Source organism: Fundulus heteroclitus, chromosome 20 (assembly GCF_011125445.2).
Source record: "Fundulus heteroclitus isolate FHET01 chromosome 20, MU-UCD_Fhet_4.1, whole genome shotgun sequence".
NCBI lineage: Eukaryota > Metazoa > Chordata > Actinopteri > Cyprinodontiformes > Fundulidae > Fundulus > Fundulus heteroclitus.
This window is the reverse complement of record NC_046380.1, coordinates 41795707-41816017: the sequence shown is the minus strand read 5'-3', so window position 1 is coordinate 41816017 and position 20311 is coordinate 41795707. Positions and strand designations below refer to the sequence as shown.

The following is a 20311-nucleotide window of genomic DNA, read 5'->3' as shown; positions in this document are numbered from 1 at the left end:
ATCATGGATCACCAACCTTTTTGAAACTGAGAGCTACTTCATCGGTACTATGTCATACGAAGGGCTACCTGTACACTGACCTTTGAACTACGGGAGTCCAAGCTCACCTTAGCTTTACGCAATATGAATATGTTTTAAATGCTTTTGTCATTTTTAAATTTATATAAATACAAGTATGATTAAAAAGGAAGAGCAAATGAATAAAATACCAATTGAAAAACAGCTCACTGGAGGGTTGTGCTATTTAAAATTTTTTTTTTGAATAGGCTTGAGGGCCCCACATGTGGTCCTTGGGGGCTACCTGGTGACCCCTGCTCTAGAGGATACCCCTAGATTCAGTGTCCAAATTACAACAGATTGGATCAAGAAGTGAGAACTGAAAAGTGATGAATCAAAAAAGATGAAGCTAGTGGTTATTTTCTTTTTTTTGAAAATCAAATAAATGAAGTTGAACATATTAGGTATAGGCCTATGGAATTGCTATCCAGCTGCCAGCAGTAGACTATATGCTATATGCGTGGGGGCAGAAAAGTTTTAGCTTAGCACTGCTTGTATGTACACCAATCATCACATTCTTTCCACTGGCTGGAAGGAAACAGGTAATGAAGCTGATTAGTCCTGCAAGCAGTGGTCTACCCAGCACATTGTGTTCTGTTTTTAACATGACACATCTAATTACTGTCACAGCTTTGGTGTCGGCAATCGAGTGAAAGTACTTAAAACAGCGTTACATTGTGAAAAGGATGAGGCAGAAGTACGTTGGTGGACAGTCTTGATCTGATTTCATTTTTGGTTTCACTCGGCAGAATATATGAATTATTTGTTAAACGTTCTGAGCTAGAAGTGAGGATGCGTCAGTGGCATCATCTGGGGGCTGACTGATCACTTTTCTCAACATCTTGACACAGGTTGAGGCGTTTCATGAATATTTCACTCATCATGACAAGCTCAGCCAGACTCTGCTGGCTCTCCTGAGACAGGACTGGCACTTGTCTGCCGGTGTGGCCCAGCAGGACCACACTTTTCTTTTCCATGCCACCTCCAATTATCAGCAGATTAAGTTTCATAATGCCCTTATTACTGGAAATAGTGGAAATAATGTAATCCCTATTAGTGGCTGACTTGTGGAGTTCATGGTTGATTTTTTTAAAATTCCTTTAATGTAATGTTTGAGCTTTCTTATTTTAATATGGTAATTATATTAATGATAATACAGTGTCTTGCAAAACATTTTACAACAGTAAACTTTTATTTTGGATTTGGTATGATTACTCAATAGAGAGGAGAGAAAGACTTTTTTACATGTTTTTATAATGAAAGCTGTGCAACTTTCTGTGTAATGAATACTTAGTAAAACTGCTTTTTATTCCTCTTACTTTCACAAGTTTTTGGCAGCTCTGAATATCTTGGACCTGAACGTTTTGCCAGTTTTTTTCATCATAACAGCTCAGGCTGACTCAGATTAGAAAGACAGGATGTCTTCATTTTAAGTTTTGTCACTGATTTTCTGGTGGATTTAGGTCTGGACTTTTGACTTTCTATTATATGACTATTTCTATAATTTGACTATTATATTATACGGCTTGATCTGAACAATATAAAAAGATTTTAAGGTTTAAGGTTTTTCAAGGATAACAACTAAACCCAGATTTAATGCCTGTTTGGATTATAATTTCGGAGGAAATTAATATCAGAGAATGTAGTGAGGGCCATCCAGGGAAACAGAAAGAGGCTTTGACATGCAGTGCCTCATGCAGGAACGTTTGAACATTTCGTCATGTTGCATCCTCAATCTTCAACATTTTCTCTTGTCATAGTATGCAATGCACCATCACAACATAGTGATGTAGTAATGATTATGATTTAGCAACTTTTAAAAATAAAACTCTTTGAAGTGTAGCAACCAGCCAGAGTTTGTCTCGACCAGCTCTGCAACACTTGGGGGAGAGCATCTGTGGACAACGATGTTCCAGTCTTGTCACACATTCTCAATTGAATTTAGAGCTGGACTTGGACTGGGCCATTCAAACATAAATATGCTTTGAATGCAACCGTTCCATTGTAGTCCCAGCTGAATGTCTTGTGGTCACCATCAGGTTTTTTTTTTTAGTTTAAAAGGCCTGGCTCCAGGATTGTCCTGTGTTTAACTCTCTCCCTCTGACCAACATCTCTGACCAGTCGTACCAAATAAAAACATCCCCTCAGTATGATGCTGCCACTGTTTTAGTTGCCCTCCACACATATTGTTTTTTTTTTTTTCAACATTCTACCAGAGGGACAGATTAGTGGATAGCCTATCTAATAATGGTTCTCTTTGAGAGATCTTTGAGATGTTTAAAGCTTGGTCAATTGTTTTAGAACCTGGTCCTGCTTTAAACATCCCTAAAACTATAGCCCTGATCTGTCGGCTACATACCTTGGTCTTCATGATGTCGTTTGTTCAATAATGTTCTATGACAAACATCGGAGGCTTTATAGAAGAGCTGTTTTTAAACTGCACAGATGGACTCTGTTTACCAATGAGGGGACTGCTGAAAGTAACTGGTCGCACTGGATTATTTTTTAGGAGTATCATAAAAAAGAGGGCGAATACAACTGCACTCTAAATTTTCCGATTTTTACTATGCCCTTTCTCTTGAGTTAAATACAGCCAGGCAGTATTTTATGTTGTTGTGTCATAAAGTTTGTGGTTCTAATGTGAAACAGGTTCCAGGGGTGTGAATACTCTGGTGAAGCAAAGCCTGAAACTGAGTGAAATTGAGTGTGAGATTTTGGCAAAGTATCTGGTCAGGATGCCTCCTGGATGCCTCCCTGGTGAGGTGTTCCGGGCACCTCCCACCGGGAGGAGGCCCAGGGGAAGACCCAGGACACGCTGGAGGGACTATGTCTCCCGGCTGGCCTGGGAACGCCTTGGGAGCTGAGAAGCTGGCCCAAGTGGCCGGGGAGAGGGACGTCTGGGCCTCCCTACTGAAGCTGCTGCCCCCGCGACCCAACCCCGGATAAGCGGAAGAAGACGGACGGACGGACAGACGGACGGATTTTGGCAAAGTATGTCGGAAAAACCTTCCAGTACCGCGTGGTGATCAGGTTTCAACATTGCTAACAGCTGATCTGCTGAAAACCGCTCATGCTCTGATGTCTCGTGTCTTCAATGAGTCACATTCACGATATGTCTGCCAGAAGAGAAGCACCGCCAATCCACCCAGCTCATGCTTTCTAAAGAAACACTGGGAGTGTGGCATCATCACAGGTCACCATGCAAAACCAGGCTGTACTTCTTAGAAATCCGTCCACTCAACCACTTGCTACCATTTTCCCCCCTAAACGGAAAGCTCAGCTTTTATTGCGTAAAACTAAAGTTCTCTCATGTGTACACAAATGTATGACTCTTTTATCTGTCCACCCTGCCTCTTCTTATCAGCGCTGGTCTCTTGGTGACAGCATTAGTGTCGTAGCTGTAGGTCTCCATCCACGTGTTTATCCAGCAGTGATGACGTTATTGGTGGCCGATTCGGTGTGCATTTTACGTATGCAAGAATGACCATGACAACCCTCCACTGCACACAGTGGATTTTATTATGTCTGGCAACCCTTCATATACAACGCCTAATAAAAGTAATCACACCCCTTGAACTGTTTCACAGTTTTCCACATTACAACCATTCACATAAATTTTGTTTTATGTAAGAGACCAAAACAAGCAGCACAATGTGGAAAAGGAGGACTGGCATTTCTTCTTTCCAAATAGCCTATGATTTGAAAAGTGTGGCATGGATTTTACATTCAGCCCTCTCTTGAAGACAGGTCACGGAGGCTGATTTTGTTTAATTTTTTTCTGCAAAATAGCCCAAACTCCAAGAGATTGCCCAGGAACCTTATTTTCAAGCCTGGTGACAGATTTCTTGCTGGATTCAGGTTTGGGCTTTGACTGGGAAATTATGACATTTTAATTTGTTATGGTCTAAATTGGTGGTGTCCCAAGTGTGGCCCAGGGACCATTTATGGCACTCTGAAGGATTTTGGGCAAAACCCCTTCTGCAAATCAAGAATCCTTCAAATGTGACCAGCAAGCACAGGCAGCTGTGTTGAAGCAAGCATTTCTGAAGACACGGTGACCCATGTTCTGTTGTTGCTGAGAATAACTGCTGACTGTTGACGAGAAATGCCCTGGAGGCATCAAAGGACATCGCAGTGCTGCTGGCTTTGTCCAGATGGCAGAACTAGAATAAGGTAGGATGTCTTCCATTGCACTGGAACCATCTTGTGGGTCAGGTTAGGGTTGAACAGGTGTAGCAGAATCCCACCGAGATGTTGAGTGAGCAGAGAGCTGCAGGATAGGGTAGATGGGAGGTCTGTTTGGCCGGGGCCAGGAGAAGGGGATGCTGAGCTCACTCCTGGACCGACTGAAGAGTCTGTTCAAGTCATTGCTTCTGTTCAGGCCTCCATTGATCTGACCATCCCCCTGCTTGAAGCCTGGGATTTTCTTCACCCCTGACCTCACATCTCTCGTTTTTCTGTCGGAGCTCATTATATCTAATCATGACTTTATAGGGATTTTTTTAAACTCCACAAAAACTCCTTTTCCCCCTCCCCTTTGGCTGGTTTAGCCGTTTGTTTGTGTAAATGGTGATCGATATATTTTTTTTATTCCGGGCTTCAAAAACGATATTTCAGCTCTTTCTAGCGATGTAACAATACTACAGTTTCTAACTTGATACTGCTACTAAGAAAAATACTCAATATCATTGTTGATACGGCAACAACGGTTCTTGAAGCCACAGAGTTATTTCTGGTTAGGAGAAAAATATATGATGAACTACAACATGACAAAAATGTTACTTCCTTTATTAGGCCACACATTAGGTGTTATTTGATCTGTTACCGTCTTAATCAGCTGCTTCTTTAGGATTATCCATGTAAAGGAAGGCCTCTTAAAGGCATTTGCAACTGATAGGTCAGAGCGGAAGAGGAGGCTGTCTGTTTGTATCCTCTTACTGAGGATGGGCGTTTGGATCGTTGCTCTCTGAACACACAGGGCCCCACTGTAGCCACAGCCACTTGACTCTGGAGACCATCAGTGTGTGCGTTTGTTTGGAAAAAGAGATGAGATAAGTGGAGATGGCAGCAGGATGGAGGCTCGGATCAGAGGGTCTTTGTCCTGACAACTGACCCTTCATTGTTCTCATGGGATCAATAGCTTGTGTTAGCTAACACACACAGACACACACACACACACACATATAGAAAGATCCCTCGAGGAAAAGATAGTAACCCTGTGTTGTTGTTTTTTTTTATCTTTTCAGGCTAATATTGGGCAGATGGACACAGCAAAGGACATGTGGAAGATGATCATGGGGAATTTGGCCCTCATCCAGGTAAATTTAGCAATAATGTGTTTTCACCTTACTAGTACAGGTGGATAATTGACATCTACAAGCTAGCTTGTGGTTTTACATACACCTGAGTGCATAGTAATGGATCACACTGAGTTGGGTTCACAAAGAAACCAGTGAAATTAAATGGAAATAGTCTAGGATGAAGAGTCCATTACATATTCATTTTTCTCTGCTTTTATGTATCTTTAGTGAAACAGTTTATTAAAGGAATATGGTATAATTGTAAATTTGCTCCAGATAACTCTCTAAGCACCTTTACCTTGATAAAACAGAATGTTCCAGCTAAAAGCTCGTCAGAGCGAGGCAAGGCTGCAAAGTAGTGCAACTAACTCATATAATGTGCTGGTATCAATACCAGCACATTGTCCAATATAACACTTGTTATTTGTGATTTTTTTTTTTCTGCGCTACACATTACTGACATGACTGTCCTCTGTGGCTGAAAATGTAACCAAAATCATTTTTCATTTTTTTTGCAAGTTAATAATTGTTTTTTCTTTATAAGGTTACCTTGGGTTTTGTTTTTTTTTTTTTCCCAAAATGACTTGATGCTTTACAGTGCTTTTGCTGTTGAAGTTACAACCTTCAACATCAGTGTATTTGACTGGATTTTCTTTATCCTGAGACAGACCCACATGAGATAGGGCCTAACTCAAAAGTGTTAGGCCCCAATTTCCCGACATTGTGTTGTGTCATCGTCCTGGACTGTGACACCTCACCAAATCCAGGGCAAACTGCTGTTGTCAGACTTTCACTGCTAAGCAAATAGAATCCAGCTTTGTGTAATGTTGTCCTTGTATAAATGCAGCTGCCTGGTGAAGACAGTGAGAGAAATTGGTTACTCGGGTTTTGATGACATTTATGAATAGACGACATCCTGCAGAGTAAGAAACACAGCAGGCAGGGCAGGTAAAAGGTTCTGGAGAGGTTTAATGTAGGGCTAGGTTCTAATGCAGTTTACCAAGTGTTGTTCATCTGATGGACCGCTAGGCTAGGCAAGGCAAGACAAGTTTATTCATACGGCGCTTTTCAGTAACAAGACGATTCAAAGTGCTGTTTTATCCATCACCTGAAAAAAGATTGAGACTGACTCAGCAGTAAACCCATCTGCCTCATTAAAATAGCAAGGTGGCCAATAAGAAAATCATATTACAGAAACGCATTGCCAACACTGGAGGAGCTGCTGAGATCAACTATTAACCGTGCACTTTGCAAATCCGACTGGAACAGTAACAAGAAAAGGCCATTGTTAAAAGAAAGCCTTAGAGATTAGTTTTCAGTTTGCTCTAAGTCATATAGGGAATACAGCAAGCTTGGAAGAAGCTGTAATGGTCATACAAAACCAAAATTAGACTTTCTGGCCTAAAAGCATAACGCTATGTTTGGAGGAAATATTAAAAAGTACTGCACACTGATCATCCCCTTGATCACACAATCTCCGTGGCCAAATATGGAGATGGCACCACCATGCTGCGGAGACTCTTTTCTTGAGCAGGGACAAAGAGGTTGTTTAGAGTTGAGAGGATCTGGATTGAGCTGAATACAGAGCAATGCAGGAAGAAATCCAGTTAAGTCTTCAAAAATCTTAAGACGGGGTTGTAGGTTCATGTTCCAGCAAAGACCCAACCATAAGTATATAACCAGAGCTGGAATAGAATGGTTTAGATCACAAGTGTCAAGCTCCTATCCTTGTGATCCGGCCTAAAAGTCTAAAAGTCCTGCAACTCTTCGATGTGTCCCAGATGCACCACATCTAAATCAAATGCTTGAATCAGCTCCTCAGTATGCAGTCAAGTTCTCCAGAGTCCTGCTGGTGACCTGATTATTTGACTCAGGTGTGTTAAAGCAGAGACACGTATAAAAGTTGCAGCACACCGGCCCTCGAGGACTGGAGTTTGACACCCCTGGTTTAGAACAAAGAATAGTCCCGGTTTAGAAAAGTCAAGACAAAATTTAGACCTGAATCCTGTGAGGAATAGTGGCATTAGGAAAAAAAAATCTGAGCACCTTGATGTTGCATTGTCAGCATGAATCATTTGTCCTTTGCCACCTGTGGGATGAAAAGATCCACCTGAGAAGAACAAAAATACATTGTTTTAATTTCATGGTATAAATATTGCATTATCAAATAAACAAAGCTTTGGTACCTCAAGATAGCATTTCTAATTATGTTCTTTCTAGGCTCATGTATAATATGTTTGTTTTACCTTATTTTAACAACACTGCCTTGTGTTGGTCTGTGTGAAATGGTCTTCACTCCACTGCCGCATCATGTAGCTTTGTTATGTAATATTTAAAGGAATCTATCGTGTTTCATGAAACCCTTTACGCATAACCTCCTACTTGGGTGGGTGCAAACACACGTGAGCCTTGGGTTCATTTACAGTTGCAGATTTTTTAACTCCACTTCTTCTTTTGATAATTGCATATCCATGGCTACTGATGCAACATGTACAGTGATCGACTGAACTGTCAGCTGGGTTCTCGCTGATTGATTGAAAACTTCTCAGTGTAACGTGATAGTCTTATGCATCTGCAGTTTAAATGTTAGCTGTAATGACATCTTCGTGAGCCATTTGTGTATGTGCTTGCGTGTGTGTGTGTGTGTGTGTGTGTGTGTGTGTGTGTGTGTGTGTGTGTGTTTGCGTCCAGGTCCAGGCCACAGTTGTGGGGTTCCTGGCTTCCATAGCTGCTGTAATCTTTGGCTGGCTCCCAGAGGGACGGTTCAAGCTGGGCCACGCAGTGCTGCTGTGTGCCTCGAGTGTGGCCACAGCCTTCATCGCATCTCTGCTCCTGGGTACGGCCGCCACACAGAAAGTTAGTCAGGTCCACGGTGTGAAAAGCTTTTTCATTAGACAAATCTGCTTTGCTCTCTCTCTCTCTCTCTCTCTCTCTCTCTCTCTCTCTCTCTCTCTCTCTCTCTCGCTAAGGTTAGACAACTCAGTTGCTAAGGAAAGCTTGGGTTTAACCTTGAACTAGTCATTTACATTGGTATAGCTAAATACTTCGAACGATTTTCTTGTGAAAACCATGAAGATGTGTGTAGCTACACGTCCATGTTAAAATATTAGATTCATTTACCGTTAACAATCATTTTAGATCTGTATTCCCCTCTCTATGTGCTCGAGTACCCTGTGCAATTCAACAGTAAAGCAAACAAATCTGCCCAGTGGGAAATATAAAAGATAAAAAAGAAACTGTGTAAGTGTCACCGTTAAACTGATGCTTTGGAAACACACCCGTTTGATTTGCACTTTCTCCTCTTGAGTTCAGTCCTTAGATGAATTCCAATGAATCCAACAAATCAGTGATGGAGTTCAGCTGTCCAAGTAGGATTTTGCTAACATTAGGATTCCAGTCAACCTGCCATAATACCTATCCTGCCCAGCAGGTGGTGATAACATTTACATCAGTGACATTTTTTTTTACATCAGTAAAAAAAAAGAAGTTCCTGATTTGGCTAAAGAGGTGCTAAGCTAGAGATTCTCAAACACACTTTTAGCTGGTTTCCGTTGAAAGTGTCAGATCAGTCATTTAATTCATTTTACGAGTTTATAGGAACTGACTCAGGATGAATGGAGACTGATGTGAAAAAAATAATTTTTAGCACAAAAAGCCCGAATGGGCTCGAAAGATTGTCCTTTATCCACTGAGTTGATGTGTCTGGGGAAAGCTTCTCCTTATTTTGCCTGGAAATAGACAGACGTGTTGTCCACAAGCCATATGTGGACGACACGTGAGTCGAAATCCAGGCAAAATAAGTACAAGCTTTCACCAGACACATCAACTCAGTGGAGAAAGGCTTCAACTTTCAAAAACTTACAACACAGCAATAGGTTTGATTCCTGCTCAGTTTCACTCTAATTCACACCTCCATGCATGTGACCAGAACATTTCTCCTGTGAGCCAGACAATGATAATCCTAACAACTCTTCATTGTTTGGGCGATTAGTTCCAGGTGAATCTAAACTGTCTAAGCTTTATAGACCTGAGGCATCGCCTGCAGGTCTATAAAGTTTGGAACTCCACACTACTCCAGACATTTTGAACTGAGAAAGCTTCCTGGATGGGAAATTAAATGTCTTCAGCTTCAAAATAGAAGTCCAGTTGTTTTATTTTTTATCTTTTTTTTTTGGACTCAGTGTGCCAGGTTTGCATTATTCTAGATATATCTAAAGTTGTGCTTCCTCTAGCTCCAAAAAGCCAAAAAGATTTGATCCTTAAAATATTCTAGAAACGGAATTGCTCTATAGATGGTTTGAAAAGTACCTGTGTAATCCTGCTTTCTTTTGATTCACGGACACAGCAAATCAAATAAACTCCTAGAAATCATATCAAATATGGTTGTTGACCTACAATTAGAGCCATAAAAATGGAAATAAAATACCATAAATCAGAAAAAGTACATCTGTTAAGTTCTTTGTATGAAGCTAAACATCCTGCTCAGCGCTTGTAACAGATCTTATGAAAGTCTTTACGGTGATGTGAAATCAAGTCTTAGACCAGGTATTCTCAAAGCTGGGGCCTGGACCGCACTGAGCTTCATGAATCAATATGGTCGGGAATCCCTTACATAAAACATGTGGCGAAAGTAAAAACATATTCATGCTGTAAATGTTGCAACTAGGGCTAGCTCAATTAAGATTTTTTGCCCAGATGCTGATCTGAGTCATTTAATAAAAGTTATCCAACAGAAATTCAATTATTGATTAAAGATAGAAATCAGTGCTTTGTGTGTGCTTGAAAACTCGATAGCTCTAGAATACTATAAATTCTCAAACTACAGTGCACTTAACTCAGCAAAGTTCAGGATGCTGCAGTCTCTTCTCCTCGTTTTTTTAGTTTCTTTTGAACAGCCTTAATACATAGCTCCATCCCAGGTTTAACCTGGTTTTAAAAAGGTGAACAATGCTTCCCGTAATACCTGACAGAAAACTAACTCACCACTTCACAAAAAGACAGTCAGGGATGGTCTGGGGCTACTTTGCTGCTTCAGAAACTGGACGACGTGCCATAATTGCCTGCACTCCATCAGAAAACAATGTTTGGCCATAGGTTTATGACCTTAAGCTCAAATGCTCTCGAGTTATGCTTTACAACAAGGATCTGAGGCACAGTCTGGACTTTAATCTCAACAAGGAGCGGCAGCATGATCTAAAACAAGAGGTTCGTGTTCAAAAGCCTACAATGTGGCTGGATTAAAACAGTTCTGCAAACAGTGAGCCATAATTCCTCTATGGCAACGTCTTAAAGACAGTTATTGCAACTGTTGCCGCCAAGGATGATAATGGTTGCATGTTTATTATCTGTTTAAAAATAACTTTGTTCAAAATGGCTACGACTTCCTGAGGGTTTGGATGACAAAATGTGCCAGCACCACGGACCTGGACTCCAGTTTGTCACAGCAAAGTACGACCTCAGATGTCTTCCGTGTTCTGATGCAGTTTAAACTGAAATTCCGCAGGTCTCATCATGATCGGCGTGATTGTGGCGTCCAGAAAAGTTGGCATCAACCCTGACAATGTGGCCACCCCCATCGCTGCGAGCCTTGGAGACCTGATCACCCTGTCCCTGCTGGCAGGCATCTCAACAGGGCTCTACAAGGAGCTAGGTAATAGCTTTTTTATTCGGGCTCATTGTCTTTTACTTGCTAAATAATGTCTCAGTAAAGTGTGGCAGTTTGGCCAGTCTGTGACTGGCCAGTTTTGGTCTTTTAATTACTGATTCAAATCCTTCAGTTTCCTTTTGAGTTTTACTTATTTAGCATTTTCTTAAATCCACACGGAGTCAAAATGTTACATGTATCAACTTATAATTGGATAAATGTCTTCCCGCAGGTTGCTTGGGAACCACACACTTTTTATTTCCATCTTCTTGAATAATTCTGCCTCGATATCTGACAAACCTTCTCTGAAGTTGCTTGGATTTCCTGTACAGATCCAGTTTACGCTTCATTACAGAAGCTTAACCTTGGCCTACTTTATTGACTATTACTTTTTATTTAAGAAAAAAAACTGTTTTAACGTGTTTGGAAGATTCAAACGCCCAGTTGTGCCTACGTAAATTTTCAACCATCTGGATTTTGATTTGAGTTGAAGTTGAAGAATTTCCTTCTTATTTATTTCCCTCAGTATGATACTACCCCCACCATGCTTGACAGTTGGTACAGAGTTTTTACGCCTGAAAGGTTCAGCTTCTGCTAAAGTGTTTCACATTATCTAATATCAATCGAGAAAAGGTGGGTTGTTGTAGTTTCTGGATTAATTCCATCAACCACCGACAAAATCAGTTTGTAAGTGACAACCCAAGAGAGGGGGTATTCGACAACAGCCTTATTCTAGCATCCAGGCCCCAAACAGCTTGAAGAGCTTTCATCAGAGAAGTGGTTAAAGCTGCAGCATGTGCCGATTGTGTAAAATGGGGTTCTCCTGGCAGTGGGAGGTAAATAAGATTGAAAGCCTTCCCACGCCTAATCTTGCTGCTTTACGTGGAGAAACTCCACAGCTATCTAGCTCTGCCGTCAGTGCTGTGACGGTGTCTTGGCCAGCGACACACCCAGCTGCACCAAGCTCCCCCGCCGTCTCCACACCGCAGACACACAAACAGGCAGACCCACAGAGTGTGCCGTAATCCTTTAACTCTTACATCTGTCAGGCACAGGCCAAAAAACAACCTCGCTCCCTTTAAACGCTACGCTGTGCTGCTAGGCTGAGAATATTTAGGATATTTTTTGCTCAGACACACAAACACAGCTGGTGTCTGGGACTCGTAAGCGCTCTGTCTACTCGGATGTTGTGTTTTTTTTGTTTTTTTTGGGGGGGGGGGGTTGTTTGAGTCTCCTGCAGCGTCAGTCGAGTAACATCATCATACAAGATACCGTGTCTTGCAAAAGTATTTATACCTCCTCAGATTCTTCACAATTTGACACATTACAACCACTGAATTCTACGCATTATTGACATTCTGTGTTATAGACGTACGTTGAGCTGTGCACCGTTGTGAAGTGGCAGGAACAGAGTTTTCCTTCACAAACAAGTATCTGGAAAGTGTGGCCTGCACTTGTCTTTAGCTTCTCTTGCTCTGTAAGAGACACTTCAGAAGTTTCCTTACTAGTAAACTGAGTCCATCAAATCCGTGGAGGATGGATGTTGTAACGTGGCAAAATGTGAAAAGGTTCAAGGGATGTGAACTAGAGGCTGACATTTTTTTCGGGAATCCCGCAGGTCACGTGATTCCTGTGGGAATCCCGCGGAATGGGAGTCAACATTAGTAAATATCACGTGATTGGGTCGGTACAGGATTAAATACAAATGGGAGCAGACGGGATCGGGAGTAAACCAATAGCAGGTACAATAAACTAGGATCGATGCCAAAAAATTTAATAAAATAGAAAATCAAAAATGTAGGATCGCCGGCGCCATTTTGTCGTTTTTTTCCAAGAAACCTAAACTATAATTCAAGTCAAAAGAACTACACAACCCAGAAGCCAACAGTGCTTCCGGTCTATTTTTTCCGCCAGCGCTCAAAATAGAGTTGGGGGAGGGGGATCAACTATGGAGCGCTCCATAATTAACCACTAGTGGCGAACTCAACCTGGAAAAGTTGGATTTGCAACGCAAAGTCAGAAGTAAGAACTTATCTATTAAACTCACAGAGCGACTGTAAAGTTGCAAATATTAACAAACTTGACGAGAGTTGAATGTCACGGTGTTAACACTCAGTACCAATATAAACCAATATTAAGAGAATGTTTGTCTAGTATCAAATGTGCAACAGTGTAATAATACAGCCAATAACTTAAAACTACTTTATCATTTTATCCAGTAATATTTGAACAGTGATGTTTTTTCTGTTTTAACCCACTAACTGAACAATGTGTTAACACTTCTCTTTCACTTTTTAACAAAAGTAAAACATGTTTACTTCCATGTCTGGTCGGATAAAAATGAGACGGAGCTGACTGGACCGGCTTTTCCTGGGTCCAGTTAGCTCCGCCTCCAGCTCTGTACCACACCTGAAATTTAACATAATCTCACTCTCAAGTTTTGATAAAAGTTGAGAGCTCTGTCTAAGAGTGTTTAGACAGACAGTGTTTAATTTTCGATGAATGTTTTGGTTCTGATAGTAAACCCTAATTAGTTTATGGATATTTTATTGCAAATGGAAAAATACTAATATGCTTGAATGATATTCAACTTTTTCTTTTACAAAACTGAGTTTTTGAACCACTGAGGTACATTATCTAAATTGTGAAAGTAATGCCATTATACACTTTTTTCTTAATTGAGTATAGATCTCTTGCTAGGTGCATTATTCTTTAGTTTCTGCAATTTGAAACATAAAAGTAACTTCATTGTTCATGTGAAACAATTACTTAATGAATTAGTAAAAGGCAACATTGTACATTTTGTTCATTCTACTAAGATAGGCATGGTCTGTTCGTTGTTTATTACTTGTATTATTTATTTATTATTATTCCTTTTACTTTAACTGGCCTTTACTACAGCTAAAACAGGAACTTAACTGACCCTTCATAGACATTCAGGTTTAATGTATTGCCAGAAAACTTAATGAAGAAAACAAGAATGGGAGTGGCGCAGGAGCGGGAGTCATTCGGAATGGGAGCGGGATGGGAGTGGGAGTAATTTTACACTCCCATGTCACCCTCTAGTGTCAACACTTTTACAAGTCCAGTAGTGCGCGACCAGCCCAGCCATCTTGTTTTGTTTAGTGATGAGGGTTTTTTTCTACTCTGGCCCGGGATTGGGACGGGACACAATTTTTTTCAGTGGGAGTGGGATGGGACAGGAGTAAAAATCCACTCCCGTGTCACCCTCTAGTGTCAACACTTTTACAAGTCCAGTAATGTGCGACCAGCCCAGCCATCTTGTTTTGTTTAGTGATGAGTTCAAATCAACAGCAGCAAACAAGTCTGAAAAACAGGCCGTGTTGTACCTTTATAAGCCACCTGGTGTTAAAGATGAATCTTTTACTCTGTCCCATTCAGAGTACAATGACTATGCCAACCCGCTGGTGTGTGCGGTGTTTGTGGCAATGTGTCCTGTGTGGGTGCTGATAGCCAGGAAGATCCCAGCTACCAGAGAAGTCCTCTATTCTGGCTGGGAGCCGGTCATCATCGCCATGGCCATCAGCAGGTAGGCTCTATAGCCGACTTTGTTTGATCTGAATTAAGTAACATGAGTCACTTAGTAAAGAGTAAACAAATTTTTCCCTTTTTTTGTTTCAGTGTCGGAGGTCTGATCCTTGACAAGACCGTTAGCGACCCAAACTTTGCTGGGATGGCTGTTTTTACTCCAGTCATCAACGGTAAGGCAGGCAAAAGGAGGCAAACAAAGAAAACATTGTCAAGAAACACAGCTTTGACTTTGAGCTGGTTTTGTGCTCAGCCCGTTCCCCTGTGTGTGTTTATGTGGAACAGGTGTAGGGGGCAACCTGGTGGCAGTGCAGGCCAGTAGAATCTCCACCTATCTCCACATGAACGGGCTGCCCCTGGGGGACCCCAACCCCGTTCCCAGGAAGTGTCCCACACCGTGCTCGGCATTTTTTGAATCCAGTAAGTAACCAGGCACTTGTGGTATGGTCTATGGTTTCTGTACATGCTTCTCTGCATGGAGGGATTCCTGATGACCAATCGGGATGCATCTACTCTGCAGCAGGTTCAACCTGTCCTGGGTAGCTTTCATTAATCTGACCTACAGTAAAAGGTTTTCACCCTGATACAGGTTCCTTCTGCTTTATTTTTCTTACTTACCTGTCTTAATTGTCTCATATCATTACATACATTTTAATGTCAAAGATAAAATGCATTTTCAAATTGTGTTATACAAACTATGCAAAAAAAGTGTCCTCAAAACCTAATAACTGGCACCAACAACATCAAGGCTTCATGGTAACTGGCATTTTATTATTTTTACTTGCTGTGGAGGAATCTTAGCCCACTCTTCCTCACAGAATTGTTCCATTTGAGTAACACTGACAGGCTTTCAAGCATGAATGACAGGTTTAAGGTCACTCCACATCATTTCATTTAGATTTAAGTCCAGACTTTGACTAGGCCACTCCAAAACTTTAATTTACTGTTTTGAACCTTACAGGGGTGGACTTGCTAGTGTGCTTTGTATCATTGTCCTTTTGACTGCTGAACCCAACTGTGATTGAGCTGAAAATCACTAGTGGATGGCCAGACATTTTGCTTCATCTTTTTTTTTTGCTAAAGATCAGAGTTCATGCAACCCCAGACCATCACGCAACCAGCATGTGTGACTGTTGATTTAATGTTGTTTTAGTGAAATGCTGTTTTTGACCAGATATACAGCATCTCACATGTGTGAGCATATCTCTGAATGTTTTTGTAATTTTTTTACTATATCTAGTAATTGTTCAACACTGAACGTTTGGCACTTTGATACAATTCAATCAGCATTCAGGTTGCATAACAGTGTATTTTTTTCTTTCCCTCTCAAAATAACTTGACACATAACTATTAATATCCAAACCACTGGCAGCAAACCTGAATACAGCCCTAAGTGAAAATGTCTAAATTGTGCCCAATTAGCCATTTTCCCTCCTTGGTGTCATGTGATTTGTTAGTGTTACAAGGTCTCGGGTGTGATCAGGGAGCAGGTTTTGTTAGATCTGGTGCCATTACTCTCTCACACTGGTTGGTGGAGGTTCAACACGGCACCTCATGACAAAGAAAATCGTGGCTCTACATAAAGATGACCAAAGCTGCAAAAAGATCGTCAACACTCTAAAACTAAGCTGAAGCACGGTGGCCAAGACCCTACAGCAGATTAATGGGACCAGTTCTACTCAGAACAGGCCTCACCATGGTAGACAAAAGGAGTTGAGTTCAAGGTTAAATCCAGAGGTTGTCTTTTGAAATTAGACTTATGAGTGCTGCCAGCATTGCTGCTGAGGTTGAAGGGTTAGACAAGATGCCTCACACTATATCAATACCGCCTGCAAAGCTGTCATTCCAGATGGAAGCCTCTTTCAAGGATGATCCTCAAAATGGCTGCAAACATTTAGCACCATTAAGACTATGGGCATGGATTACTGGACCCATGGCCTGTGGTCTGATGAGACCAGGACAAACTTACTGGGTTCAGATGGTGTCAAGCAGGTGTAGCAGAAACCAGACAGGTTTGTCTTGTCTACAGACAAGCATAGTGGTGGGAGGGTCATGGTCTGGGGCTGCATGTGTGCTGCCAGCTGTGTGGAGCTACAGTTCACCGAGGGAACCATGGATGCCAACTGTGACCTGCTGAAGCAGAGCATGAGCCCCTCCTTTCAGAAACCGGACCACGGGGCAGAACTCCAACATGATAACAACCCCAAACACACCTCCAAGACGGCCGCTGCCTTGCTGAAGAGACCGAGGGTAAAGGTGATGGACCAGCCAAAGCATGGCTTCATCCGCATACTCTTATTGAGTAAGGACTCTTTAGTTAAAATGGAAGTGCGTCAGTGGTTCCCATGATAAGTGCTGTCCAAATAGTGCAGTCAGTCAGGAAGGAGATAGGAAAAGGAGCGTCTCATGTCTAGTTTTGCCTGGGAACCCCTTAACGTCCCTTGCCAGTACTAAGAAGCCTTAAGGTATCCCATAATCCTTTGCGTGACCTGACACATAAGCACAGCACCCTCACGGAAATCAACAAAAATGTCCGGAGAGAGGAGAGCTCACACTTTATAATTAATTTTTGGAAGTCACCATCAAGCTACTTTACTCTCCAGATAGAGTTCCTGCTGTTGACCCTGTGAAAGGTTTACAGAGCTAGGAGCAGGAGCTTGAAGCTATTATGAAGGGTATTCAGATGGAGCCCGTGTCTCCTGACCTGAACCCTATTGAGCATCTGAGGGGCCTCCCTAAACTGAAGGTGGAGGGGCCCAAGGTCTCTAACCTCCACCAGCTTTGTGATGTCATCATGAAGGAGTGGAAGAGGACTCCAGTGGAAACCTGTGAAGCTCCAGTAAACTCCATGCCCAAGAGAGTTAAGGCTGGAAAATAATGGTGGCCACACAAAATACTGATACTATGGGCACAATCTGAACGGTTTCACTTGGAGGGGTACTCACTTTTGTTCCCAGTGGTTTACACATTGAGTTATTTTGAAGGGGACAGCAAATTTATATACAAGTTATACAAGCTAGACACTGACCATCAAAATATCTAATGTTTAGTGTTGTCTCATAAATATATAGAATACAGTATTTCCAAAATGTGAGGGGTGTATTCACTTATGTGAGATACTGTAATGGGATGCACACCTCTTATCTAATCAGCCCAAAGAATATTTTGCCAAATGTCTTGGTGCTTATCAAGGTGTTTGCGGGCAAATGTGAGACAGGCCTTTGTGACCTTTTGGGCCTGCAGGGGGGTTTGCCTGGAAGCACCCTTATGGAGGCATTTTTGCCCATTCAGTTTCCTATTTTTGAATCATGAATGCTGACCTTAAACAAGGCCAGGGAGGACTGCAATGCTTTAGATGTTTTTATGTGACCTCCAGGACGAATTGGAGGCACTCTTAGAGTCTAAATGATAGGATGTCCTCTCCTGCGAAGGCTCACAACTGGTCGGCTCTCATAGTTGTTCACTGGAGTCCCAGTACCTTAGAAATAGTTTTGTGCTTCAGATCTTTTATGTTGACAAACAGGTCCTGTTTCATAGACAATTTTCATTCTACAGGTCAGCCAGTAAACAGGCCTAGGTTTGGCTTGTAAAGTATAGCTAAGCAGTTAATTCTTGATTTAAGAAGGGGGCAATCATATTTTCAGTCTGGTTTTGGATATGGTTATTATCATGGGGTGCAGAAGCTCTTCTAAGACAGCAGGGACATCCTCTGCTCAAATAGTCTACATCAATCATTTTCTTAGCAAATAATGTTATTAGCTACTAATGGATCCTCGAGTTACGGGCTGGATGGCAAAGACGGTTTGGGGATGTGCTGCGCCAAAGGATACACACATGTTCGTGACTGAGTGAGGAGAACTGAACAGTTATTTCCTTCAGAGAACCACTCCATCTCTGGTACTCATGTCACTACCAGGAGGAGTGGTCGTGCCATGAACTATTAAAATGTTGGCACAGTAGCTTTCTATGTGACAAAAATGACAAAAGAAAAACATAATCCTAAACCAATATGAAACTTTTAACAAGTATACCCCAGAGAACATGAACAGAAAATGCTGCAGGAAGGAAAGACAGCAAGAAAACAGTAATCAGATGAGGATTTATAGTTTTGTGCTCTTAGAACAGTAAAAGGTTTAAGCCTTTTTCTGTCCGATGTTACACTGTGCGAAATGTGTTCAGATTAATTTTTTTTGTCTTACATCCTGAAAAACGTTAACAAGGTGGTTTTATTGGTCTAGCTCTCGAAACTGAGGACTAAGCTACAGACATAATTCCGTTCTGTTTGTGAAGTCAGTAGGTACAGGGTTTTCTTTAACTCGTTTTCCAGTCCTGATCTTCAGGACAGATAGTTCAATATTCTAACAACACCTGAAAGCCATGCATAATTTCTTCAGCACATCTCCAAGCTCTGCAGAAGCTTGTTAAAGCCCATCTGTTTCAAAGCAGGTTTCAACATACTGATAGCTAGTGCCTTGCAAAAATATACATAGACCTTGACCTTTTTCACATTCTGTCACTTCACATCCAGAAACCGAATTGGTGTTTATGTGACAGACCAATGCAACATAGTGCATCCCAGGAAAGTAGAAGGGAAATTATGCATGTCTTTTTTTATCTTTTAACTAAAAGAAATCTGAAAAGACGATTAGGAGCAGTAATCAGAGAAGCAGCCAAGAGGCCTGTGTAACTCTGGAGGAGCTGCAGAGATCCTCAGCTCAGTTGGAAGAATCTGCTGATGGCCTATTAGTCACACACTAAACAAATCTGGTCTTCATAAAAGAAAAAAAAAAGCTTTGCTTAGAGTAAAAGCTCAAGTGTTAAAGTTTTCTACCGCCTCTTAGCAGATTGTGATCTGGTCAGATGAGACCAAAATGGAACTTTTTAGCCTTCATGTAGGATGCCATATGTTGCAGAAAACTAACACTGCATGTCACCTTCAACTCCCTACAGTGTAACATGGTGTTGGCAGTATCATGCTGTGGGGAGGCTGCAGGGGCGGGGTAGCTGGTCAGCATTGACAGGAAGATGGATGGAGCTAATTACAGGACAATCCTGTAACAAAACCTGTTAGTGCCTACAAATGGGGCAGCAAAAGGTCCTCAACAGATATAATGGAGAAATTTAAAACCACTGATCAAAGTAGAATGATCTAATAGAATGGTCCAGTCAAAGTCCTTAGTCCGATCAGAAATGTGTATCAATTATTATTGTTTATCATATTATTGTTGTTATTATTGTTATAATATGAAAAAGAATAAAAATATGGCTGTTTACACTCTCCATCCCATATGAATGAACTCAGGCTATTTACAGGGAAGAGTTGCTGGCAGAAACATATCCAATAAGACTGTGTAGCTGGAATTTTCTACATGTTTATTTAAAATGTATCATTGAGCTTCTAACTTAAGGGCCACTTGTGTGTCGTCTATCAGATAATCGTCTCTAATTAAATCACTTTGTATTCTGTTGTTGTAACATGACACAATAATTTACTGAATGGAGACATGCCTTAAAACCATCTTCAGTCATGTTATACCTTCTTTCCAGCGGTGAACTCTCGTTCAGCCCGTGTGCTCTTCTTACTGGTTGCCCCGGGTCATCTCATCTTCCTCTACACCATCAACTCCCTGAGAGGGGGCCACACCACCCTGACACCCATCTTCATCACCTTCTACCTGGTAGCTGCACTGCTGCAGGTACACGTAAAAAATTTTTTCTCATGAATCCATTTAGCTGAAACAGGAGATTGTGTGCTGTCCTC

General features: G+C 41.5%; 1 protein-coding gene across 2 annotated transcripts in view; it reads left to right on the top strand.

Annotated features, from left to right (window-relative positions):
- The window catches only part of slc41a1 (solute carrier family 41 member 1), a 39207-nt gene that overhangs the window by 13793 nt on the left and 5103 nt on the right, over positions 1-20311 (top strand). For both annotated transcript variants that reach the window (XM_012857524.3, XM_021313512.2), the window contains 7 exons: positions 5304-5375; positions 8049-8193; positions 10861-11007; positions 14404-14551; positions 14644-14723; positions 14836-14970; positions 20098-20246. In XM_012857524.3, the coding sequence (XP_012712978.1) occupies positions 5304-5375; positions 8049-8193; positions 10861-11007; positions 14404-14551; positions 14644-14723; positions 14836-14970; positions 20098-20246 (876 nt within the window). The remainder of the gene's footprint in view (positions 1-5303; positions 5376-8048; positions 8194-10860; positions 11008-14403; positions 14552-14643; positions 14724-14835; positions 14971-20097; positions 20247-20311) is intronic.